This window comes from Gopherus evgoodei, chromosome 4 (genome assembly GCF_007399415.2).
Source record: "Gopherus evgoodei ecotype Sinaloan lineage chromosome 4, rGopEvg1_v1.p, whole genome shotgun sequence".
NCBI classification, from domain to species: domain Eukaryota; kingdom Metazoa; phylum Chordata; order Testudines; family Testudinidae; genus Gopherus; species Gopherus evgoodei.
Window position 1 is genome coordinate 70,990,087 of NC_044325.1, and position 27,269 is coordinate 71,017,355.

General features: G+C 45.2%; 1 protein-coding gene and 1 pseudogene across 3 annotated transcripts in view; both read right to left on the reverse strand.

The window, feature by feature from the left end:
* The window catches only part of SUSD6 (sushi domain containing 6), a 130,848-nt gene that overhangs the window by 72,340 nt on the left and 31,239 nt on the right, over positions 1–27,269 (reverse strand). For 2 of the 3 annotated variants that reach the window (XM_030559696.1, XM_030559694.1), the window contains exon 2: positions 9,668–9,844. In XM_030559696.1, coding sequence (XP_030415556.1) covers positions 9,668–9,788 — 121 coding nt within the window. In that variant the 5' untranslated portion in view covers positions 9,789–9,844. Of the gene's footprint in view, positions 1–9,667; positions 9,845–14,441; positions 14,560–27,269 lie in introns of all 3 variants that reach the window. The other variant, XM_030559695.1, reaches the window with a different exon arrangement.
* Positions 21,755–21,858, reverse strand: LOC115651763 (annotated as a pseudogene).

Sequence of the window (27,269 nt, forward strand, 5' to 3'; positions counted from 1 at the left end):
ACTAATTTCTGTGTGTTCTGATACACCATTTATTCTGAGTCACTCACAATTTCACATTTTGTACTACTACAGCACTTTTCATGTGAAGATCTTAAAGTGCTTCACAAACAAACTAAATTGGTCTCACTCCCCAAATTAGGCAAAGGAGGGTCTTTCACCATTTTACAGATTTTAACTGAAACACACAGCGTTAGTGATTGTCCAACGTTGTACAGCAAGTCAATGGCAGAGTTAGGAATCTTGGCACTTAGGCATCTATTTAAGCCACTCCTCATTTCTCATTAGAATGGGGCAAGAATTACAAAACAGTTCACATGTGTGAAGCCCATAAAGGACCCAGGGAGGGTTAATAAAGGACTGCTATCATGGTTTTATTAAGTCTCCCAATTTGAATTTGCAAGACCCAGCAAATTTTGTGGCTGGTTCAGTTTAACACCATTTTAACACCAAAAGTATGTTTGAATGGTCTAGTCTTGGTTCCCTATGGATCAGTTTCCACACAAACTAAGCCACTATAAACACTGGCACAGTTACCATCATGTGCGTGATCGGTGGATCCATTGCTATACACTCTAATCCTCTGCATTATATTTCCAATTTGTGTGCTCTCCTTCATTAGACATTCCATGGACCACCATCACCCTTCCTCTGCTTCTTTTCCCATTGCCAATTTTCCTTCTCTTTCCAAGGCACTGTATCCCCTCTTCTTTGGATTTTAGGTAACTACAAAATCAGTCCAATCACTTGTCTGTCTATCCAGTGCTATCACAATCACTAAATAATTCACCCACAACTGCATGAACCTCATGTTTTAACCTAGAGTAATTATAGAGGCACAGCAATCCTCTGAAATGTATATGAAGCAGGCAGAATCCCTCAGTGACTTGGGTGTTCTCACAAGACAGAGCAGGATTAGCGAGCTAGCTGTTCCATGGGACGCAAACATCACTCAGCAGTATCCAAGAGCCTCTGCATGGAGTAACCTTAGCATTGAATAGGCCTTAGCACAGCAAACATCACATTTGCCATGTTTGCCTCAGAAGCAATATACAGGAATGGGATCTCCTCAGTTCTTAGGCTTTTGAGCCTGAACATACAATTGTAAGTGGTGATCTTAAAAACAAGTCGCTTGTTCTACAGTGTGTATTTACTAGTGACTAGTCAATGACACACCACAAAATATCTTGGCCACACTCCAGATGCATCCTACAAGGAAATTGAATCAGGTAGGACTGGAATTCAACTGCAACATTTCCGGCCCCTATTTTCAGAATGCTATTTCTGTCTCCAACCTCCACCATCTTCTCTCATTGAGACTTTGAGAACTTGCTAGTATGAGAGCAGATACAAAAAGAGCAGAAAAGGAGAGACTTTCCCGGTTATAACGCCCACGAGTATCCTTAGGAGTCCACTCTTCTTCTCTCCATGGAGCTGTGATGTATGAGAGAGATTTCTGAAGATCAGAAGACTCACTCTATCCTCATTTTCTGATAGATTGGAAGCTAGTGAATTTGGAGAGGCATGCTCAATCAATCAGCACCAAGTTGTACTGTTTTATATGTTAAGGGTATTGCTGGAGTTGAATTTCACTTGACTGAAAGCCCTGAAAGTTCAAAGCTGCTTTCCTCAAACACTGCAACATTCTGAGGGTATGGCTACACTTACAGTTTTGCAGCGCTGGTAGTTACAGCTGTGTTAGTACAGCTGTGTAGGGCCAGCGCTGCAGAGTTGCCACACTTACAGCAACCAGCGCTGCAGTGTGGCCACATTTACAGCACTTGCAGCGCTGTTGGGAGTGGTGCATTGTGGGCAGCTATCCCACAGAGCACCTCGTCCCATTTTGGCGCTGTGGCTTGTGGGAAGGGGAAGGAAGTGTGCGGGTCTTTCCGCTTCCTGTTCCAACGCCCCGTGGTGCTTTGCTACACATTCCGAGCAGTTTGGCGGCATTGTGATTCTGCAGCGCGATTTCTGCAGTTTTTGTTATAAATGGAGCCTGAGCTGCTGAGGACCTTGCTGATGAATGTTGCCAGCACATCACGCATGGCAGTGGAGCTATTCCTTCAGCTGCAAAGTGAGATGACAGTGACAGTGAGGAGTCAGATGATGATATTGAATCGCCTGACGGTGAAGACACTAAATTGCTTGTGGCAGTAACAGACGTGCTCAGCACCGTGGAACGGTGCCTTTGGGCTCGGGAAACCAGCACTGAGTGGTGGGATCACATCGTCCTGCAATCTTGGGATGACGAGCAGCGGCTGCAGAACTTTCGGATGAGAAAAGCCACTTTCATGGCACTGTGTGCTGAGCTCGCCCCTACCCTGCGGCACAGGGACACGAGATTTAGAGCTGCCCTGCCAGTGGAGAAGCAGGTGGCTATTGCAGTCTGGAAGCTGGCAACTCCAGACTGCTTCCGATCAGTGGCAAACCAGTTTGGAGTGGGAAAGTCTACCGTTGGAATGGTGCTGATGCAAGTTTGCACAGCCATTAATCGCACCCTGCTAAGAAGAACTGTGACTCTTGGGAACGTGCAGGACATTGTGGATGGCTTTGCAGAAATGGGTTTCCCTAACTGTGGAGAGGCAATAGATGGGACGCATATTCCTATTCTGTCACCACCCCACCTGGCATCAGAGTACGTTAATCGCAAGGGGTATTTCTCCGTGGTTCTGCAAGCGCTTGTGGATCACCGTGGGCGTTTCACTGACATTTACTCAGGATGGCCTGGCAAGGTGCACGATGCACGCATCTTTCGGAACAGTTCTCTGTTCAGGAGGCTGAGGGCCGGGACTTTTTTCCCAGACTGCAAGATCACAGTAGGGGACGTCGAAATGCCCACTGTGATCCTTGGAGACCCCGCTTACCCCTTAATGCCATGGCTCATGAAACTGTATACAGGGAAGCTTGACAGGAGCAAGGACCGGTTCAACCTCAGGCTGAGCTGGTGCAGAATGACTGTGGAGTGTGCTTTTGGCCGTTTGAAAGCCCGCTGAAGGTGTCTTTATGGGAAGCTAGATTTGCGGGAAAGCAGCATCTCCGCTGTTATTATATCCGCGTGCTGTACCCTCCATAATATTTGTGAAGGGAAGGGTGAAAGATTCAGTGAGGAATGGACCTCCGAGGTTCGACGCCAAGAGGATGAGTTTGCTCAGCCAGAGAGCAGGGCTAATAGGGAGGCCCAGGAAAGGGCTTCAAGGATTAGGGATGCTTTAAGGGAGCAATTTGATGCTGAGAGCCAACAGTAATGTTTGGTGCATTTGATGTGCTTTGCTGTACCTTGGGGTACAATATTTACCACTTCCAGCAATAATATAATGTAGTGAATAAGAAAAAAAATCCTTTATTCAACATACAGTACATAAAAGGCAAGGGGGTTGGGGTGGTGGACTGTACATTCACAGGTTTGAATATGTCCTATTTTGATCACTATTCAATGTCTGCTGCACTTCAGGATTACTATGCTGCAGGGTAATGGGGGTGGAGTGAACAGGGTAAGAATTATAGTTACCAGGGCTGGTAGGTGATCGTACAGGTGTTGGGCGCAGCTGGGGGTAATAAGAAACTGGCTGCTGGAGAAAGTTGTTTTGTGGAAATACTGGGGAACAAGAAAGAGGGCTTTGGGAGGGATGTGGGTTACAACGGTACATATTTGTCTGCATGGCTACGAGAGACTCGAAAGACTCAGTTTGGCGAGCCAGGAGGCTTATCATTTGCTTTGTGGTTTTTTTGGCAGACAATTCCTTTCTCCTGCTTTCTGTTTGGGCTTGGCTACACTCACACTTTACAGCGCTGCAACTGGGGTGTGAAAAAACACCCCCCTGAGCGCTGCAAGATACAGCGCTGTAAAGTGTCAGTGTAATCAGGGCAGCAGCGCTGGGAGCACGGCTCCCAGCGCTGCACGCTACACCCATAAGGGATGTGGTTTACATGCAGAGCTGGGAGAGCTCTCTCCCAGCGCTGCCGCTCTGACTACACTCACACTTCAAAGCGCTGCCGGGGCAGCGCTTTGAAATTCCAAATGTAGCCATACCCTTTGCCTCCATTCATGTACACTCTGTCTCCACTCATACATTTTCTCTCTCCATTCCTGTGTCTTCCTACTTTCTCTGTTGTAGTGACTCATAACTGATTTGATCAATTCCTCTTTTGATTTTCTGGGATTTCGTCTCAAGTTCTGCAATCTACGTGAGGCCGGTGATCCGGCTGCATTAGTCAAGGTCACTAGAAAAAAGAGAGATAGAACCATGTAATACACAGAGGCTACATTGTTTATTATCACACAGTGAAAGACTTAGACTTTTGGTGGCATCCTTCTCACATACCTCACATAACACAGAGAGGGCAGGGAAGCTAAAGTCATGGCGAGCAATGGGGTGAGTGGTTTTCCCCCGAGTTCCCCTTGGGAGTGGGAATTGACTGATGGGTCACTGGGGTTTATCTGCAATGGGTACAGGAGGTAGCTGGTGTCCTGAACAGGGGACAGTAGTGAACAGGAAGGTGGCGAGCTGCTGGGGGGAGAGGGGGGTTGGGCTTTGGTATGCGTTCACGCCGTCCTGCTGGGGGGGGGGTGCGGGGACCGCACCGCGGTGCTGGATGCCTGCTGGGAGGGGGGTGCATAACACCGGAGCACACCGCGGGGCTAGCTACGTGCTGGGAGGGGGGTGCATAACACCGGAGCGCACCGCGGTGCTGGATGCCTGCTTGGAGGGGGGTGCATAACACCAAAGCGCACCGCGGGGCTAGCTACGTGCTGGGAGGGGGGTGGGGAACACCGGAGCACACCGCGGTGCTGGATGCCTGCTGGGAGGGGGGTGCATAACACCGGAGCGCACCGCGGGGCTAGCTACGTGCTGGGAGGGGGGTGGGGGAACACCGGAGTGCACCGCAGTACTGGATGCCTGCTTGGAGGGGGGTGCATAACACCGGAGCACACCGCGGGGCTAGCTACGTGCTGGGAGTGGGGTGGGGAACACCGGAGCGCACCGCGGTGCTGGATGCCTGCTGGGAGGGGGGTGCATAACACCGGAGCGCACCGCGGGGCTGGCTACGTGCTTGGGGGCGGGGGTAAACAATAGAGCGCAATGGGCTGGGGAAACGCGAACCTGGCGCCCTGCACTCAAGTATCCCTAAATTCTCAACAGAGTTTCCTACTGCCAGACATATCACTGCTGCATGTTACCTGGGAAGAGAGGGAGGGTCTTCTACAGCAATGTGGATACCGCCCTGACCCCTATGCAGCTTGCCTGTGTGCAGCCCATGGTCCCCCCACCCCTCGCTGCACAGTGGATCGGACGAGTTAGCCTGACCGGGACAAGGACCACGGTGGCTCTCCCGATCAACTTGAGAAAGCAAATTGCAAACGCTCTGGCTGCAACTTTTCAAGAGATTACTGAGGCAGATTACAGAGACGTGATAGAGCAAATCAATGGGCTATTCCACGTTTAGGCATGCATGCAGGCAGCCATAACCCAAACCCTCCTCTCCCAAAACATAAAAATCTGCTTACCGAGTACGATCCTCAGTTTCTTCCTCACCATCAACTTCCTGCTGCTGCGACTGGCTAGCCTCCTCCTGGCTTGAGAAGAGCTCCTGGCTGCATGTGTACTGGGACTCCGGAGTGTCTCCCTCCACGCCAGTAGCCTCACTGTCGCCTTCCTCTACACCCTCCCCCACTTCTCCCTGCTCTGAACTCTCCATTGTGGTCCTCGGATTGGCAGTGGGGTCACACCCAAGTATGGCATCCAGCTCCTTGTAAAAACGGCAGGTTGTGGGGGCAGCTCCTGAGCGGCGATTTCCCTCACGAGCTTTGCAGTAAGCACTCCTCAGCTCTTTTATTTTGACCCTGCACTGCAACGCGTCCTGTTCATGGCCCCTTCTCATCAAGGACTGTGATATCTGCCCATAGGTATCATAATTTCTCCTTCTGGAGCGCAGCTGTGCTTGCACAGCCTCCTCTCCCCAAACACTTATGAGGTCCTGCAGCTCTGCATTGGTCCATGCTGGGGCTCGTTTGGTGCGTGGAGGCATGGTCGCTAATTGATTGATTGAGTAATTGCACTCCACACTGGCTGAGCAAACAGGAAGGGGATTTTTAAAATTCCCGGGGCATTTAAAGGAGGGGTCAGGTGAGCCCAGGACAGTGGAGTTTGCATGATTACCAGAGAGGCTTCTAAGGTATGCTGGGGTACCTACTTATGCCACGGAGGTCAATAAAAACGCTAGTGGGTGTCTACACTTGCTGACCAGCGCTGGATCACCAGCACTGGATCCTCTACACCCGAGGCTCGACCGGGTGTACAGCCAGCGCTGCAACCAGGGAGTTGCAGCGCTGGCCGTGCTGTGCAAGTGTGTATACATCCTAAGTTGCAGCGCTGTAACCCCCTCACCAGCGCTGCAACTCTGTAGTGTAGCCAAGGCCTGAGTCACTAAGCAATTTAGCACCTTCACCTTGAAGCACATCAAGGATATTAGGAGAGATTGCTTGAGACAGAGTACTGAGGATTTTTCTCAAAATTTATACATGAATAAAATCCATTTAACATACAGAGACCAGACACCAGCTGACTGGAAAAGGGTCTGTCCTCTGCATCTACCCACACGGTAAGGAAAATGAGTGCTTGTCTAGATATGAATAATCTAACCTACAGGCTGCTGAAGTAATATAGGTTATAGCTTATACAAAGAAAATCTCTACATTAGTATACACATTACATAGACCTATATACATTTAAAATACTACACTAGCCACAGCCTTTACCTTCTATCTCTCTAACCAGAAAGAAGCCTATTGTTTTTACAGTTCTAACAAGACAACCAAGGCAATTCTTGTACTGTTTGTGGCAGCTGCAACACATGTGGCTGTAGCTCTGCATTCAAGACTGTCTTAACCCAGGCGTCTTTATGAAGCAAGAGCTTATGCCATGATACAAACCCATGACCTCCCAGAGCATTTACATGAACTAGGAGTTTGAAAAGGGGCAGGGGGGAGGAAGAGATGATTTTCCAATTGATTTGCCTGTGTTCACGGTTTATACCTCTGGATCTCAGCTCCTTGGCAGACTCACTCATTAGCATGACTCACAACTGACAGACTGCTGCAGGTGCACCCCCTTGGTTATGTGCCACACTGCCTTCTCCTCCTAGCAACTATCTTTTAAATCTGACACCAAGATTTCAACCAAGAACTACTGCAACAAAGCATCTGTACTTGGAAACACACACTCCTCAAACACGAGATTCTTTTCCTCCCATAGGAAATACAAACCTATCTTGACCAAAAAAACCTCTCAACTGTTTGGTTTTCTCCCCATTTCATACCCGGGCAAAAATGAATCCATCTGGGACTGAAGGTTATTGTTGTAAATTAATCAAGAGTACTGGGTGGAAGAAGGGAAACAATCCAGCACAACTCTAGGCTTTTCCGACATGGTAGTTGAACGCTCTCTAGCGCTGTTGTGTGTAACACAACTAGATATCTCTGAAAATAACACTGTAAAAGCTTAACAGTGTCATGGATGACTTTTCCCTTTCAACAGCCCTGTACAGCAGTGGTCATTTGCATACAGATTACAGTCTCGATTACAGATGTTTCAATATGTAATTGGAGTTTCAGGGATGGTGGAGTTTCGGTTCCCAGATCACAGAGAGTACTTGAAAGGCTAGTGGCTACAGAGTCTATATTGGGTTATTACTGGGAGTAGACAGGCTGGAAAGAGAGATGGATTATGACAGGGGGTGGCAGCCTTTCAGAAGTGGTGTGCCAAATCTTTATTTACTTACTCGAATTGAAGGTTTTACAGCCCACTAATAAATTTTAAAGTTTTTAGAAGGTCTCTTTCTGTAAGTCTATAATATATAATTAAATGATTGTTGTATTGTAAAGTAAATAAGGTTTTTAAAATGTTTAAGAAGCTTCATTTAAAATTAAATTAAAATGCAGAGCCCTCCTGACCGGTGGCCAGGACCTGGGCAGTGTGAGTGCCACTGAAAATCATCTTGCGTGCTGCCTTCAGTACGTGTGCCATAGGTTGCCTAAGACTGGATTATGATTTTAAAAGGTCTTTTCCATCTCCAACTGCAGATTTTAACTTAGATAGTTGTCATTCACTCCTGTCTCTCTCTTTCGGTCCCAGCTGCTCCCTCCCCACCAGAAAGGGACAGATTCACTAACAAGAGGGGCTCCTCATTTGTCAGTAGCTCCCAGCATCAAACAGGCTTTTCTATCCAAATCCACCTTCAGAAGCAATTGGTCATCCCTTATAATGAGCCTTTCTAGTACCTAGAAGCTTCCCATTGTGCTAGGCACTGTACAGATAACTACTGCTAGGCACGGTACAGACAGAGGAAGTGACAGTCACTGCCCCAGAGCTGAGCCTCCAACCTTCACATTTTGCTGATTTTAACTTTTATTTGCAATTCTTATATCCTCCTGTCTCCAGCTACTGAACTAAAGACCTCAGTCACCCTTCCTGCTCCCTTCTTCTCTTCCTTCTCCGCTCCTTTTGACTTTCAACCCCTCCTTGTGCCGACCGCTACTCCACAATGTCCTTCCCCCAAATCTAGAGAAACTAAATAGTCGTTCTTTTTAAAAAGAGGAACCACTAACAATACTAGCACCAGCCATTAAGTATGCTGCATCCCTTCCCCTATATCCCAACCCAGGTTTTTAGTCTTTAAAACTGTAACTTCTTCAGTGCAGGGATGTATGGCTTCTAGTACATATTGGGTGCTACTAGAATAGAAATGATAATAATTAGGCTTAAGACTTATTTGGAATTTATACTTCATTTCCAGCAGCAAGTTACTGCCATACACAGCGGCAATTACTAGAAGTCAACACATTTTCTTTTTTGTAATAAGTCTTATTTAAGATCACCGTGCAGCAACAAGAACGCCCTCTTCTCCCCCTTTCCCAATATTTCTTATCCTGTGGTCACCACTGCAGATGTACACTGTGGTGCATATCAAAAAGCATCTCAAGAAAGCTAGTATTAGAGAGAGGTTATTAGCTTTCGACATGCACTTTATAAAATTCATAGTATTTATATACATGTGTGGGTGTTATTTGTGCATTTCCTATACAAATTCTACCCTCAAGGGTAGGAAGTGATGTATTATTTGGCACTTTCTCCATCAACCAGTTTTGTCCACGTTTGCACCTCTCACCACACTCTTCTGTCAGAAGAGCATCAAGAAGTAACAATACGCAAGAAGAGAGATGAGATGAATGGGAGAAAGCTGGAAAGTGGTTAACAGCAGGTCAAGTGACATGTCAAAAGTTACCAAACAAGAGACCAAAATGAAATTAATAGATCCCAAAACTACAGTCTGTAGAGCATTTGCTGGTCATTTAGTGCTGGCTCTCTATTTTGTTTCCAGATTTTAAAATCACATTTGCAGCACTAAAAAGAAATTAAGGCTCTTCCCAGTAGTCTTCTTCCATGTAAGCAGTTGCTATAGCTGCCACACAGGTGTTATATGATCATCTATGACAGTGAAAAAAGCACAATCACAAACAGAAGGGGAATGGAGCCTGTAAGATCTCTATATACTAAGAAGTGGTCTCGTGTGTTTTGCCTAACATTATGTAGGTGAAAATTTGACACTTGTATATTTTAAAATGTATCTACTTATTGTGTGTGAGGGTAGATGTTATAAAGGTTTTACTTACCTGAGGTCAGTCCCTCCAAGATGAAAGAACTGAAGATAATTAACGGAAGAAATAATCCATGACCAGTCAAGGCAAGTGGTGAAGCTGTGTTGCTCTTTGGTGCTACCATTCCATGGCACATCTTATCCACCCGAAATATTTTAAAAGAGAGTTCTGGTCGTCTGGGAGTGATCCAATCTACAACACAAGACCAGAAGAAAAATGTAAGCGAGGAAGACAGATCTCTATACAATTAGAGGGGAAGGGAATCAAAGAGAAACAAGCAAAAGTTGCTGCTTGTTTTAATGTTTAGGAATCCAATCGTGAATTCATCCACATTTTAGTGGGGGTGGTGGTGGAGATTGCAGAGAGATTTCCATGGGAAGTGTCAAAAGGCTAGAGTATCTAAGCCAGAGCTTTTTTTGGCTCTAATCCACTCATATTTTAGATGAGGCAACAAAAACAGTGCTTATGTCTTCTCTCTTTCTTTTAAGATAACCAGACTGATTGCAGCATTTCAGATAAATCAGTTTTGCTAGACAGCCGCTGATTTTAAGAATGTCTCAAAGAAACAGCAGTCTGACTACTAGACAGCTAGGATAAATACATCAAATGCTTCCTTAGCTACTTGTAGTCACACAACTAGCCTAACAAGCAACAGCAAACGCACATGCACACACTTAAAGACTACCTTAAGGAGGACTGTCAAATAGACACTGAGGTCAAAACATCACACCTGTGGCTAACAGAGTGCAGCCAATTAAACTCAAGGATATGATATCATTATACCTGTGAATTCAGCCAACAGTTGGTCACCTTTTTCCATACTCAAAACATAAACCAGATTAACAAGAACTGCCCTGATGGCAAAAATCAGTAAGGAACTGAGGAAGCACAAGTTAAAGCCCCATTTACGTGAAGGGAAAGGCTGTATAGGCATGACTGCAGAGGTCACAAGATTTACTACAGTTTATGTAAATTTAGAGTTATTATTACACCACTCAGATTGCGTCTCTAAAAAAATCCCCTTAAGGGAAGTCAGAATTATAATCCCAGTTACCATGTAACTAATATTATATATATTTTACATTTTTTGCCAGGTAGCTAAAGTTATAGTCAAGGTTATGTGGACACCCGCTATAGCCCCTCTATTCTTCTATGTACTTAAAGACTTTCAGAGAGAGATTTTTATTTGGGGATAAGTTCCTGCCTGTTCTCAACTCAGAGGAATTTTTAATTTGGGGAAAAAAACTCTTCTGCTATGATTTTTCAGTGCAGTGGATATTCTCATTGTAGGAGTTTTTCTGCTTATGCAAAACAGCTCAGCTTCAGAATTTAGATTTTTCAGGTTGACTAGTCTTCATTAAAGGAAAAATCCTTTTTATGTTTTGAGGTTGAGGAAAGAAAGAAAGAAAATAAAAGTATAAGATTTTTAAAACTTGGCATTAGGCATGTGATAATAAGTTTGGCTGTCTCTAAGCTCTGTGATACTAAGTTAGTAACACAGCAAATAAACACTGCCAGAAACTGAAGTTTTATCCTGTCTTCAGTTTTTTATTCTGCTATAGACAAAACACAACAACACAGAAGTTGTTAAATGAAGCGAAACAATAAACTTGGGGATTACTTGAAAAATCTAGAGGGACACTAGTTGAGCTTTCAGTCACATAGCTCAAGGATGGGCTTAAGACAGCATTTAAACCACCACATTAAAAAGAGACTTGGAGCATCTCTGGAGGGAAGGCTGCTAGTGTGAGAAAATTTGTCTGTGCCATAAGAACCATGAGAATAAATCTGTGGGGGTGTAACCACCATGTCACACTAGCAGCATAAAAATGGGTTTATGACACTTTGTTCACTCAACTCATTCTTTCCATAGTGCAAAAAAAGGAGTAAGAAGATAGTTGCTGCCAGTTACCGGTAAAAAAATTTTAAGTGAATATCAGACTAAATTTAGAGTGAAAATCTTTACGGATGCAGAAAGCGGAGACACACTAAACAAAGAACAGCAGAAACCAGACAACAACAAATGTGTTAGTCCCCAACACAGTCAGATCTACTGCACAGGATTTGAGAGTTATATTAAAAAAAGGAGGCCTAAATATACGCTACTCTCTACAATATGGCCTATAGTCAGTTTAATTCTTCCACGAGCCGTTGTTCTGGGCTAAACTACAGACCTCAACATGCAATGCTTCATCTCGAGCCAAGTATCCTTTCTGCTTACATCAAGATGAGGCATTGCAATTTTTCCCAACTCAATGAGATTGTACTGGCATGATGAACTATACAAGTGTTTCCAAAATGGTAAAAAAGGGAAAAACAAAACAAAACACAACACCTCTTGGATATGCGTTTCTTACTGCCTTTTGCTGATCTGATGACAGGCTGCTACATAACACAATGCTGCATTTCTCTTTTCTCCCACCGTCAGGCACTAGAGTTTATCTTCGTCACTTTTTGATGAGAAGTCTCATATGAGTGCTGAAAATTTGAAGTAGTATCTGTGTGACCCAGGGACATCTTGGTGCCAACTAGCAGGGGGGGCAGTGGTGCATAAGGGTTACTGAGATCTCCTGGATCTGGTATCTATATACTAGTTCCCCAAAGTGAGGCATGTAAGGTCTCTGCTGAAAGCCTATGTCACAGCGGTGATCATAATCAATGTGAAATGTATGTATGGATATGTATATACACACACTGAAAACTACGTTCTTAAGGCCTGTGAATTGGGGCTGGTCTCCAAGAGATGATAAATAAGTTGCTTTTAGGAAGGAAACGCTTATCTGTCTGGCTATATGTAAACTGAGTATTGCGTGCTTCACAATGGCTGCTTATTTATAAATGGAGCAAAATGCTAATCAAAAGATTGCAAAAGCTACAGGGGAGATTTTCCACATGAGAAAACAAACAGCAGGAGGTGTGCTGTTTCGGAATAAAGACAGTAGAATGTTGGAACTGTAACTAGAGGCAGAGAAACACCCTGTATCCTTCATCTAGGGCAGCAGTTTTCAAACTGTGGGTCAGAACACCAAAGTGGGTTACGACTTCGTTTTATTGGGGTTGCCAGGGCTGGCTTAGACTTGCTAGAGACTGGGGCTGAAGCCAGACGGCTTCAGCCCTGGGCAACAGGGCTTTGGTTTCAGTCCCTACCTCCTGGGGCTGAGTAGTAATTTTTGTTGTCAGAAGGGGGTTGCGGTGCAATGAAGTTTGAGAAAACCCTGATCTAGGGGACAAGTTGCCGGCATTCTTGTCTTGTGAAGGGAGTGTCACAGCCAACCTGATTGTTAAGGACTGGAAGAAAGACTTTGGGTGAGCAAAACAGTTAACTTAATTAGACAGGAAAATGTCTTATGTCTAGATCCTAGTATGCATGTTATGATTTTATTTTGCATGTAACTAGCTGTTTTCAAATATTTCTATTGCTATCACTTGAATCTCAGTGCTTTGTTAAATAAACTACTTGTTTTTACTACAAACAAACCTAAGTGTTGTGCAAAGTGGTAATCTGAGGGGAATATGGTGATCGAGTGTGTTTCACTGGGAGCAGAGAATCTGAGAATTCTGGAAGCGTCTAGTGGACCTGGGGCTGGACACTCTATAGATGCAGGGAAGGCTTGGAGTGTGCCTCTTGCTGCCTGCAGAAGGAGCCTGTGTAGGCTGAGAAGGGAGTATTTGTGTTGCATGTGGCTGGTGGAGTCAGGGAGCCAACCTCCAGTCTGATAAGGCATAGATAAGGCTTCCTCACGCTAAGGGCAGGTGGTAGTAAGGTGTGTCTCAACCCTGGGTACTTCCAGGAAGCATCACAATCTGGTGCTGCTCTGCTCTGATTTATGAATACTGTATGCTAATTTGGTTATTGGGATGATGTTTACTGTAAGAATATGTTGGTTAAATTTAATTGCAGGGTGGAGGGAGAGCTGTAAAAAAAAAATAAGCAGGAAGTGAAACAATGGCTCTAAATAAGCCTCACACCCTGAAAACCCAGTAAACATTTCAGGGTTATTGAGCAAATACATAACTCTAAATACTATTGTTGCTCACAATTAGCCAGTTCTTTATAAAACAAACAAACAGTAAATCTGTAATGTGTACAGCTGTGGGCTGTGCCTCTTTAATAGGACCATTTAAATTTGAAATGTACAATACAGCAACTCTTTATACAGGCTTCTTAATATGCCTCTTGAAAGAGAAACAGTTACAGAAAATGGACAATAAAATAGGAATCTGTCTTCCACAGTTATGAAATCAACATCTACACACCCTTGCAAGGAATGCTATACATCCAGAAGGAAAATAAAATAAAAATAAAATAAAATAAAAAAATCTGCGCCACTTCCTGGTTATAGTTCCATACCAGTCATCATAAGAACTTTCGCAGTGCATGACTGAATACGCTGGAGCCTAAAACTTCAGTTTCAAGCAGCATCCCATTGGCCAGCACTAAAATCTCACCTGCCCACACTTCTAAATGAACTGAAATTGAAATGAGTCAGCTGCTCTGATAGTTCACTAGTAGTTGCTACAATGAGCCCCTAGTGTAGGCACTTAATTCCACTGAAACTGGGGAGAACATATTTCCTGCTCTTAAAAATTTATTAAGCTATTTCCAGTGATGTATACACTCCACATGTGGCAAAAGGTTTTCTGAGATAATTGCTGGTTCATTCAGGGCCTATGCCTTTTCTCCTCCAAAGCTTTGGAAGCTACCAACTCTTCTCCCTCACCCCCTAAACAGTCATCTCCCTTTAGTTTACATGCTTTCCCAGCTCTATGAATTATTTGCTAGTCTTACCACGTCACAAAGGCAGTGCTCCTGCCTTCTGGGTCTCTTGGGGAAGTGTTCTTTGAATTGCCATGTGATCACAGGTCATGATAAAAGGACCCACGCAGATGCAAGTACTTCTGATGCTCTGAGGACATAAGCGAAGAGGAGTTTGAGACTTCCTGGTTGCTTGGGCTAATAGGGATATATTCTAGGTCACTGTTTTTGGAACACTGGAAATGGACTGAGTCTTAAACCTTAATTCTATCTTAATGTTTGTTTGGAGAAGCATTTGGTGTGTCTGGAATGCCCACTTTTCAATACCACATGTGAGACTCATATGGATAGAACAAACAACATGCTCACACACATCAGAATTCTCAAATTTAACCAGTTAGCCTCCTTCAAAGGAATATTTATAACAATCATATCCTGAAGGCACATAGTGGAGATTGTTTCTGATGTATGAATTCTGGGTGTGCACAGCAGTCCTTATGAACAAACGACCCGAAAGACCCTTCTTGCCTATGGCCACATTGCTGGTGACACCTAGAGCAAACTGAAATGTGGTACAGAAGATTGTAATGAGATGTGGGGGTTAAAAAGAACATGAATCGAGCTATTTTTAAAATAAGTGCCCAAAATAAGAATTTAACCGCAAAACGCAAGTCAGCTCAGCATCCTCATGAGGCAGATGGGACTGAAAAAATTAAATAAAAAAATTAAACTCCCATTAGGAGTGTGTTGGGGATGCGGGGGGGGGGGGGGCACGAAGGGGGGGGAAGGAAACCTGCTTCAAAGCTGCTTAAGATAAATTTATCTGTTTACTTTTTGTGGTTAAATAGCTTAAGCCAATTTAATGTAACTGAAAGCTTTTAAAACCATTCTATTTTTAAAAAGTTCTTCAGATAATTGAACAGTTGCTTTAAAACTGTTCAATTAACCCCAGCAAGAATTAAACCAATAGTTACCTTAAAACAGCTTGATTTTTCACTAGTCTGTAACAGAACACAGATTTTCTCATACCTACTGCTTCATGAGGCACAGCCTCCTACCCTACCACCAACTACAATGTTAATTCAATTCAGAAGGCAGTCCTCATTGAGACACAAGCCTGATCTATACCTAAAACTTAGGTAGGGCCGGTGCAACCATTTAGGCGGACTAGGTGGTTGCCTAGGGCGCCAAGATTTGGGGGCGCCAAAAAGCAGCACCCTCAAATTTTTTTTAAGTGGTTGAGCAGCCGCTGCCGCTGGGATGGAGAGGGAGTCTGAGCTGCCGGCAGCATCGGCAGCGGGCAACCCAGGGTGTCCCCTGGGTCAGCGCGCCGCTGCGGCATCCGGCAGCCCAGGGGGTCCCCTGTATCAGCACGCCATTGCCGGCAGCCAAGGGCTGCCCAGAGGAGGGGGCAAGAGGAGCAATTTGACCCAGGCCCCGCCGGGGCCCCCACGAGAGTTTTTCGAGGCCCCTGGAGTGGGGTCCTTCACTCGCTCCGGAAGACCTGGAAAACTCTCGCAGGGCCCAGGCCCCCGGAGCTTCTTCTGCTCCCAGTCTTCACCGGCGGGGGGTCCTTCTGCTCCGGGGCGGAAGGACCCCCTCCCCCGCTAGTGAATTACCGCCAAAGCAGGACCCGCTGCCGACATGCAGCCTGGTCTTCAGCGGTAATTCAGCGGCAGGGGGCCCTTCCGCTCTGGGACCAGTCGCCAAAGTGCTCCTGAGACCCACGGCGAGGGCCCTCCGCCACCGAATTACCGCTGAAGACCCGGCTGCACTTCGGCAGCTGGTCCTGCTTCGGCAGTGGTGGGTCCTTCTGCTCCGGGTCCCGCCGCCGAAGTGCCCCGAAGACCCGCAGTGGGTCTTTGGCGGCAATTCGGCGGTGGAGGGGCCCCGCGGCGGGTCTCCGGGGCACTTTAGCGGCAGGTCCCAGAGCGGAAGGGCCCCCCGCCGCCGAATTACCGCCAAAGCGGGGGCTCCCCACCGCCGAAGACCCCAGACCCCCGGAATCCTCTGGGCTGCCCTGGCGCGCCCTGGCAACCCAGGGGGTCCCCCTAAGTCAGCGTGCCGCTGATGGTAGCCACCAGCCCAGGGGTTCCACTGTGCAGTCCTGTTTGGAGGGGATGCGGAGCAGAGGTGAACTGGGGTGGGGAGGTACCGCAGGGCTCCTCAGTCCAGGGGGTGGGGAGCTGCCACCAGGAGCTGCCAGAGGGGGCGGGGAGCTGCTGCAGGGCTGGCGGGGGCGCAAGGTGGAAGTTTTGCCTAGGGTGCGAAACTTCCTTGCACCGGCCCTGAACTTAGGTCAACCTGGCATTGTTGCTCAGGGCTGTGAAAAATGTCACATGCCAAGCACCACAGGTATGTTGACCTAACCCCCAGAGCAGTCATGGCTGGGTCAACAGAAGGATTCTTCCATTGACCTAGCGATTGCCTCTCAGAGGTAGATTATCTACATCGAAGGAAAACCCACTTCTGTCCATGTTGGAAGCATCAACACTACAGTGCTACAGCACACAGCACACAGTGGCTGTAGACATACCCGCAACCTCTCCCTAATCACTGAATGGAGTTACTAAAATAGTGACAGGTATTCAAGAGTAATTTCACAGGACTTGAGTGCCAACTTACAGCCAACAGGGTCCTGTTGCAAGTGGTTTTACAAGTATTAGTGATAAGAGGAAGGAAAAAGTTATGGGCAATAGATACGGAGATATAGATGACTGGATTCATAAAAAGACATCTTTAATCACTGCAGAATTACGAACAATTACAAGAACACCACACTAAGGGATCTCTACACCCACCAATGAACAGCAGCAATTTTTGGAGAATTAAGAAAGGTTTCCTAGAATCACCTTATTTAATATATTGAGCAGCAATATAAGTAAAAGTATGAAATCACGCGGGGGCTTAATTTAGAGATAGGAGGAACAATACAGAATATTGTTGCAGTCCTCTCCAGTTGATTTCTTTTAAAACATGCCTTATTTTGAAGAAAATTCCCTTTGGAAACTATTGTCTCAGCATTTCCCTTCCCCCCCCACTGCATCAAAGAGAGCCTAGGTTTCATATTTTCAGCTTAATCAATCCAACAGTACATTTGCAGAGGGCCATATGCACAAAATGTTCCAGAGCACTTTCCAAAAATATTAAGACTTAAAAACAACAACAAAAATCACAATTTAACTGACAGGGTTTCAGGGAAGGAAAATTAAGAAAAGCCAGTGAGAAAAGCTAGAGAACCTCTTGAAAGCCTATACAAGCGTGAGAAGGTACTTACTAACAGGAAACAGATTCTGAAGCAATTTTGGATTGGCTTGCTGATTTGCATACACCTACCCAGACTGCTCTTCCAGTTTATACAGCTGTGCTGATTTCAGTTTCAGGAAACAAAACCACAAAGTCTATGTGCAGTAAAGGCTGGCTTTATGAGATGAACTTTTAAATATGCTTTTCCCCACCCTTTAAACTTTGTACTTGTGTTTCAACTTTGATGGCTAAAAGCATCCACATGCTATGCATCTAGCTGGAATATCTTTTCACAGTACTGCAGCATTATAGCTAGAAGAGGGTGACCAACTCGGAAATCCTTTTGTTATCAAAGCTTCCCATATAACTAGTTTGCCATCTGACTAGTTATCAGTCATACCCAGAAAAGAGGATGACACTCCTTTATAAATATAGTAAAGGTACAACTGAAAGCAACAGTTAAGTGCAAAGTGAGTTTAAGGACTGCTATTCCGATTTCCAGACATGAAAACATCCACACCATCACTTTTTGAAGGGTAAGAGAAAATGTTTCAAAGAGTAGTTAAGTTAATATGAGGAGACACAGGTTTTTAGGGAAGGCTCACACAGTATGTTCAAAAATCAAATATTATTCCAAACCCAATTTAAAAAGGGAAATTCTTAGCACAGGAGTCAGTTCTTTCAAATTCCATCACCTTCAATTGCCAGAAAAAGCAACGTTCAAACATCCAGTTTTTTACCATCTAGTTTTATTGACCAAGTTAAAAGAACTGCAAAAGAGAAAATGAGTTTCACTTTCTGGTTCTCAAACACGAGATCACGTAGCTTGGTTTAGGATTCTAACACTGCATGGAAATGTTTTAACGAAAACTTCCTCTGAAATAAAAAGAATACAAAAACCTAAAAAACACAACAGTGTTTCATGAAGGCTTGTATTTTGCAACAAGCTACCTGGCATTGTCCTTCCTTTGCTGCTGCTAGAACATGTACATGTCTCATGACTCAATGTATTTCAGTTTATTAGCACGCACAAATCTATAAAAGCTACATAGTGATAACGAGCGATGATAGCATCTGGTCCATTTGGCTTTGTTGGACATAGTCAATTTGCTGTTTTGTCAGTGTAGCAATTTAAAAGGCAAAACTGAACTTTGCATTGTCATTCAAGGCATTTGTGACTAAGACTATAAAAAAAAAACCAAAAAAAAACCTCTTAACACCCTTGTACCTGCAATCAATAACATTCTGCTGAACTCAGCTGAGGCAGGTGTGCCTCTGTTAAATATGTAGGGAGTAAGCTCCAGAGGTAAGTGCCTTCCACAGAGAACCTCCAGCACTAGGCACATAAAAATTAAGAACAGTCAGCTCAGGGGTCTCAGCAGATCTCAGATGATAAGCTAGAAGCCACCATTTAGTCTCAGGTCAAACGAATAATCAGCTTAATTTTGATTAGGCTTGGAACTCCCTCACTTTCTCCTTGCCCATCCAACATCCAAAAAGACATGTCAGAAAGAGGAACAAAGAGCATCTCGGGAGTTCAAAAGGTAAAAGCCCTCAATCAATACCCTCATTTTGCATCTGAAAAGAGCTCTCAGCAGTTTTATGCTCAATCTTGCCTTTCACTTGCTTAAAGATTTGTGCAGTGTAAAAGTTTAAAAGGAAATTCCTTCATAGACACTATGAAATGTAATTGTCAAGCTGGTGGGAAGAAGAGATTCAGAATGAACACAAGACATAAAAAGAAGGTATGTACCTAAAAGAGGAAGAAAAACCCCCATGTGTGCACCACAGTTGCAGTGCAGTCTGAGTCATAGGGGAAAATTATTCCTCAACTCTTCTGAAGCCAAAGATGCCCAACTGTTGGGCTTCTATGTAAACTACATACTGCAATTTAAAAAAAGAAAAACCACACACTGAACAGCTAGGCAGGCATTTTAAAAGGTGCTCCGGGCACCAGAAGTGCACTGGCTGGTAATATTTGTTAATCTAGCGGTTCCTACCTGCTGTTTTGCAAACCTGTACTGGTACTTTAGGCTTTGGTGACTGGACCTGTCCTTTCCTTAAATGATAAGACCCTGTGCTGGGCCCTGTTGTGCCCCAAATCCATGGTGATTAGCGCATGCATGACTGAGGCCTGAGATGCTCCCAATGCAGATCTTGCAGAGAGGAGGTTGTGCTTTAGAGCAGGCCAGTCAATGCTGCAGGTTGGAGAAGAGATCTGAACAGGAGACCAGTAGGCCCTGGATGAACCACCACAAGTCTCAATTTGTTAAACTGGTACAGCTCCTCCAGAAAGATGAAAAGTCAGTGACTAATCAGGGAGCACCCACTGTGAAGTTGCAAACAATTACCTGAAACGCTGCTCTAAATAGACCCACAAGGGTGGCTCTCTGTATACTAGGAGTTAGGAGTGTGAGGGCTGGTCTACCCTGTGTGAGGGGGTGTCGATTTAAGATATGCACTTTCAGCTATGCTATTCTCTTATTTCGATTTACCTCTAGATGAGACGTGATAAAATCGATCCCTGATAGATCAATCGCTACCTGCCGATCCAGCGGGTAGTGTGGACGTACCCTTAGTCCAAGCTTTCGGAGACATACTTGCACTAGCACATTACAAATAGTACTGTAGCTGCAGCAGCATGGGCCGCACCAAGCAGTGGCACAGGATAGCTGCCCCGAGTACAAATCAACATAAACCCTGTGGGTATGTAATTCAGACAACCAGCCCATTCTGCCACTGCCCAGACTATCCTGGCTACACAGCTATTTTTAGCATGCAAACTCAGATGAGAGCTAGTAGGAGTAGATCTAGGTGAGCTGGGATTCTCACCGCTACACTACAGGGCAGGTGTAGCCTTTAAGTTGGGTCAAATTCTCACTGCCCTACCTTCCAAACAGGGGAGGAAATGGAGATGGAAAACCCAGAACAGAATGAGAGGAAACAGACCACACCAGAGAAGAGATGGACACAATTGCTTTTTTGTTTCTTCCTCTGGGCCCCACTATATTATTGCATAGCGAGGATTTGAGTAGTAGAAGGTCACATCAAAAGAGGACAAGTAGTAACAGCATTACAGGAAACAGCAACATTTCCAACTGCCCTCTTGATGCATGCACATTTGAAAGTGTGCGCCGCTTATTCCTGGAGTACGTCTCTCACCTTTTTGTAGCCACAAGAGGCTACTCTGCATGCAGGCCAAGAACTCTGAATTATTCAGTCCCATAGATCTTTCAGAAGATCAGGGAGAGACGTGAGAGTTCAGAAAGCAGGGACTAATGAACCTATTTCTGTTTTGCTTTCTCACAAGATTGCTAAGAGCACACAGCCAGGTTGACTCAGACTGTCCTGATCCTCCACAGAAATATAACACAAGATTAGATTTCCCTTTTAATGCAAAAACACAAAAAAGACAATAGATATGAGAATAATATAGGCCAAACTTCCTGAACACTGCTAAGAGCAGCTAGCTAAAGGTGGGGCTTTCCTGTCACCACACACTAAAAAGCTGATTCAATGGCAAGGCCTGTTTTTCAGTGGAACGCGCTGCTCATGTATGCAGGCCATTTAACTGTTTCAGAGCTTCCCAACACACTATACTTGGGCAAAACCTGCCCCATGTCCATCCCAATACATCTGGTACTCCCTCTGTTTCTATAGTGCTATGTTCTACAGCAACAGACTGTGGTAGAATTCCTGTAAGTTGTAATGTAGTATGGTAATACAAATTTCTTCAGCAACACCAACTCACCAGTTCTCTGGGAAGCTGGCTGTCAAGCATACAGGTTACTTTCCAGGTATACAGTACCTGAAATACTGGCAATAAGGAAAAGCTGTTTGTGTGCTTTCCAAGGCCTGCAAAAACTCATTGCCAACTGTATGGCACCACAATACCTCTTATACTCAGTGTTAGCAGAAAGTGTGTTTGTGTCTATTACATATCAAGAATCTCTTCTCCCCCTTCTCAGCACTCCCTCGCTCATGTTAGAGGAAACCAGGAAGCAGAAGAGCAAGAGAACTTTCACCAGGTAGAGCTGACACGTTTCCATTCAATAGGAAGTGAACAAAGCCAGCAATCTCTGTTAAAGAGGCAAAAAGAACTGGAGGAAAAAAAAAGTAGGTAGAAATTTATAAATGTTCCTCTCCCCGGAAATCTTTAGTAAAAGACAAAAGATTTATATGATCTGAAGAGAAACCAGGAAAAAGACATCTGCACATGCCTTGCTCCCTTCTTAGGCAGGTATCCTAAAGCAGCAGCGTGCCATTAAAAGTCCGGTCCGGCCCACTGTTCTCCGCCTCTCCCGCCAGCATTTGCACATGCTTTCCTGACCTCTGCCACTTCTGGCGGGAGGTTGTATTTCCGGGTTAGCGTGTCCATACCGCTACCTGGTGTCCACAGAGTCTGAGTAGCCCCAGAAGCTGCCCTGCTGGCGGGGGCAGGAAGAAGGACCCAGCCCCACAGGAGTTGTAGCACCCGCGAGGCCTGTAAGTGAGGAAGGGTCCTGGGTCCCAGCTGTGCCATGCCCCCACCCGCCCCAAGCATGGCCATCCTCGCTCCCTGGACTCAGGTAGGCTGCCCCAGGGGTTGAAGCCCCGGTGCCGAGATGAACTCGGCTCTGTACTGGGGCAGGCCGCGTCCCATAGCCCAAACCCAAGCCTGGGGATTGCAGCTCGCCACCTGCTGGACCCTGGGAAAAGCTGGGTCGCGCCTCTTTCCCCACCCCAGGTTACTGGACCCTGCCCCCCTCCAGCACTGAGGGCAGAACCCACTAGTCCGGAGCCCTAGTCTCCATCTGACTCCCACCCCCTTGAACAACTAGAGCTCAGCTGGAAACCTAGGAAATGCAGAGTCCTTGCTCCCAGCACTCCTCCCCAGAACGTCAGACACCAGCCCCCTCCCGGAGCCCAGGAGTCCCAACTTCTACCCCGCTCTCCACCCTACCCCCCTCACACACACCCAGCCCTCTGTCCTGACCCCTGCACCCCATCACACACACACAGCCCTCTGCCCTGATCCCAGCACCCCCCTCCCACACCCACCTCAGATGCCCCTAGCCCCCTGCTCTGACTCCTGCACCCCCACACATACCCAGTACCCAGCCCCCACACACCTCGTGCCCTGATTCTTGCACCCTCCACATCCCCACCCCCCACCCTGAGCACCAAATGGGCGCTCCTGCAACCCTCCCCCCCCCACACATTCCCACCTGCACCCCTCGCACCAAATGGGAGCTGCTCAGGTAGGCACTCCATACCCAAATCTTCTGCCCCAACCCTAAGCCCCCTCCTTCATTCTAGCTCCTGGCCAGACCCTTCACCCCCAGCCCTGTCTCAGTGCACTCCCACCCTCAGCTCAGTGCAGAGAGAAGAAGAGAATGGGCTCAAACCAGGTAGAAGGTAGGTACCCACTGTATGTGGGCAGGGCTGGGACCCCAGACCGGTAGCGGGCTGAGCCGCTCAGCCCACTGCCAGTCTGGAGTCCCAGCTGCCGGTCCCACTCAGCCTGCTGCCGGCCTAGGTGAACGGAACACCAGGCCAGCAGCAGACTGAGCGGGCTGGGTGTAAGATCAGCATTTTAATGTCATTTTAAATGAAGCTTCTTAAAACATTTTGAAAACCCTGTTTACATACGACAATAGTTCAGTTATATAATATAGACAGAGAGACCCCTAAAAAATGTTAAAATGTATTACTGGCACACGAAATCTTAAATTAGAGTGAATAAATGAAGACTCAGCACACCACTTCTGAAAGGCTGCCGACCCCTGCTCTAGGGTATGTCTACACTGCAGCTGAAGCAAGCCTCCCAGCTGGGCAGACAGACTCATGCTAGTGGGGCTTGAGCTAGAGTGCTAAAAAAATAGCAATGTGGATGCTGCAGCTCTGGTGGAGACTCGGGCTGGACACCCAAGTTCAAGTGTAGGGGATCGAGCAGCTTGGCCTTGGCTCGCTTGCCAGAGCCGCAATGTCTACACAGCTATTAGCATGCTAGTTAGATTCTGGACTGGGACTAGGAGGCTTGTAAACATGCCCTTAGAACCTAAGTTCCTTCTTCACAGCGCAATGATTAATTGTATAAAGGCTACTGAAATTAGAGGATCACTACTTGTATGCAGCAGGCTAATTTATTTTGTTTTTAATATGTCTTTCATTCCCATCTCTGGCTGGTCACACTGTACACCAAGCAGCAGCATGTTTAGGAGAGACCAAGTATGGAGTTACAAATTACTATGATCACTATTGCTAGAGTGGAGTATTAAAGACAGGCTAGAGATGGGTTTTGTCCCGTCTATGTTACACTGATGAGCTATGAATATCTGAACACCCAAACAAGTCATACTGAAAAATATGAACCAGCATCATTTACCAAATTTTAACCAGGATAATAAGTTTAATGGCCCACTCTATTTTCTTGTGGAACCTGCGAGTGGACTGTGGGCTTTTTGTTGGTTTTGTTAGTCATAAGGCACTGTAAGATTCACTATGACAAACAGGTTCCACTCCATATGGGAAGTTAATGTTTGCTGAAATGCTACATGACTTAAAGGAGTTATCAATCATCATGAAAACCAGTTTTTAAACACAGAATCCATTCTTCAAAGGCACTTATCCAATTCCATTATTACTTCAATTTGTGAATTTGATAAGCAACTCAGAGCTTTATTTTTAAAGATAAAAATCCTCCTCTTTCACCAAAACAGCTAACTTATTGCATCTTTAGACAAGGGGTGATTTACTGGAAGACAACAGATTAAATCCATTTGCTAAAATCTCCTTAATCCTCCCACGTTCCCAATAGGCATTTTTTCCAAGTTCAGGCAATTACAAGTGACTCACAATGGACAGGCAGCTTTCTAGTTCATATATGTACTGAAAAAGCCACTGGCCTGGAATTAATCAGTCAAACACATTTGCAAGGCTAGCCCCTCAGTCTCAAGTCCTAAAATACACCCAGCAAAGCAGATATTTGAGGTGGGAAGGAAGAGAAAGCAGTAGCAGTCTGACTTATGTAATTGCAGAGCGGTGACGCTAGAGTGATATTTGGTCAGGTGCTCAAGAGAAACGGAACAATTGCAAAGCAAAAACTATCCTTTGTTGGAAAGAGGAATGGCTGCACATAGGCTTCTTTCACACAAAAAGGGAGTTCAATCTCTTATCCCTACCATTTGAAGGCAACGTTACACAGAGCCTCCAGAAAGCCACACCACATGAGTCTAAGTATTACTGGCTTAAGTTACCCTCAACCTCCTAAGAATCAACTAAAAACACACACAGATTCAAATACGGAAGAATTGCTACCATCCATAGCTCTAAAGCAGTTGAGGCAGCAATTGGAAAAATCTTACTCAAAACATGCCACCCAACAGTAAAGGCAAACATTTTTAACAAGGGCAAAGGGCTTAACATTTGTTATCACCTAGTCTTCAAACGACAGTTTCTTTCAAGGTGGGCAGGATTTTGGAAACTTTTGTTTACCATACAGCCAAACCACCTTGATTCACTTCCCCAGCCTACCTGATTAAGAGTGCTTATTCTTGGCAGACAGATGTTACTGTTTAACTTTCATACCTGAGCCAAAGCGGCCTCCAGATAGCAACGTATCTTCCTTGTGTCCCTCCCACATCAAAGCCCATTATTCAAGAGAAAAAGTAGTCATTTATTCCTTATTTTACTTTCGGCAAAGCAGGAGATTTGGGGTTCCCCCCCCTTAGCTAGGGCAATATTGCCCAACAAACAGCCCCACTAGGTAAACTAAAGGGAATGAAGAAAAGAATATTTAGCTGTGCTAGGGATAGTTCTCACACACACACTTAACAGGATCTCCACCTCTGATTGACAACCATTTCTTTCATAGCAATACCATGGCCTTTGATAATACACTTCTGCAGTCTTTGCCTCGATACCTCCCCCAATCACTTACCCCTCCATTGAGACAAGTTCAAGAGAAATGGCACTGAAGAAGAATTGGTATTTTCTATTGCTTTTGAATCATACATCTAACTCTGAAGGGCAAGCTGAGAGTATTTTAAAAAACCTAATACATTCTATTCACAATTCTCTACATGCCAGTCAGCTAACATGCTAGCTCTGCACATTTGCAAACTACAGCGCATATACTTGGATATGAAATTAAGACTAGTTTGGTGGCCTCAGCCTACTCACACGGTGTAGCTGCTTATTTCATAAAACCACCACTTGGCTACCTCAAAAGCAACTATGTACGTCAAGGAAGCCCGTTAGAATATGGTTATTGCTTGACCCAATAAAAGCATGGTTCCAACCATGCAGCATAATTAGGGCTGTCCAAGGATTTAGCCTAGTCCCAGTCCTGCATACACTACAAAACAGGACAACGCTTAACTTTGTCAAGGGACAATAGTGTTCTTACTGGGATTCTTGCAATTGTATTTCATTACAGACAGCTGCCAAGAAATTGATGTTTAAAAAGTGTTGCGAACCAGCTAACCCTGTTATACTATGGGCTTGTCGTGTCTGTGTTGATGAAAACAATTAGACATGCTGTAGCCAAGGTCTTTTTAACATATTCAGTAAAGAACTCTTTAAACACTGTCAATATTATAGCTGCAGATGGCCCAACAGTTAAGCAGCAACTCAACAAAGAGCACTCCCACACACTCTGCTGCAGTGAAACAGGGTAATATAGGTCGGAAGAAATATACACTAGCAGAGCCGGAAGAAGCTTGGCTACTGCTGCTTAATGAATGGCAACATTCAGTCAATCTTAAAAATAATTTAATAAAAATAATAATTCTGGTTCTCTTCCCTCTTAGTAAGGGTGAGCTGAGGTACTTGGGGATGAGCTCATCTGTTCTTGCGTGTGTTCCCACCTGACCTTGCAATCTTATATCAAACCTCACAATTAGTCTGGAAAGATTTGACTTATGGTAGCAAACAAATTCTTAAAACACAGAGCCTGCCTTTTTCACTGGTGCTAGCAGATTACCATAGCAGGGAGAATACTGTAGCAACTACCCAAGGACAGCTACTATCCAAAAAGACTTTCAGATGTTTCCTGGAGGTGTCAGTAGGTCAGAGCTGCTCTGTTCCACATTAGTATGTCGGGCCACTGCTGTGCCCTTTAATTTAACTATATACTGGAATGGGGGGTAAAACTTGACCCAGGAAGCTTCTGTTGAACCAGAAAATTGTCATGATAGTGACAAAGTTACTGCCCCAGTGAATAGGAGGAAGCTGTAGATGTGATAGAACTTATTGTTTGTAAGGCTTTTGACAGTCTCATAAGAAAACTAGGGAAATGTGGTCTAGATTCATTTATTATAAGGTGGTGCACAACTAGTTGAAAGACCATACTCAAAGAACAGTTATTAATGGTTTATTGTCAAACTGGGCAAGTGTATTTGGTGGGATCCTGGAGGGGTCAGTCATGGGTCTGGTATGAGTCAATATTTTCATTAATGACTTGGATAATGGAGTAGAGAGTATGCTTATAAAATTTACAGATCACACCAAGCCGGGAGGAGTTGCAAGCACTTTGGAAGACAGGATTAGAATTCAAAATAACTGTGACAAATTGGAGAACTGGCCTGAATTCAACAAGATGAAATTCTTTACAGACAAGTGTACAGTACTACA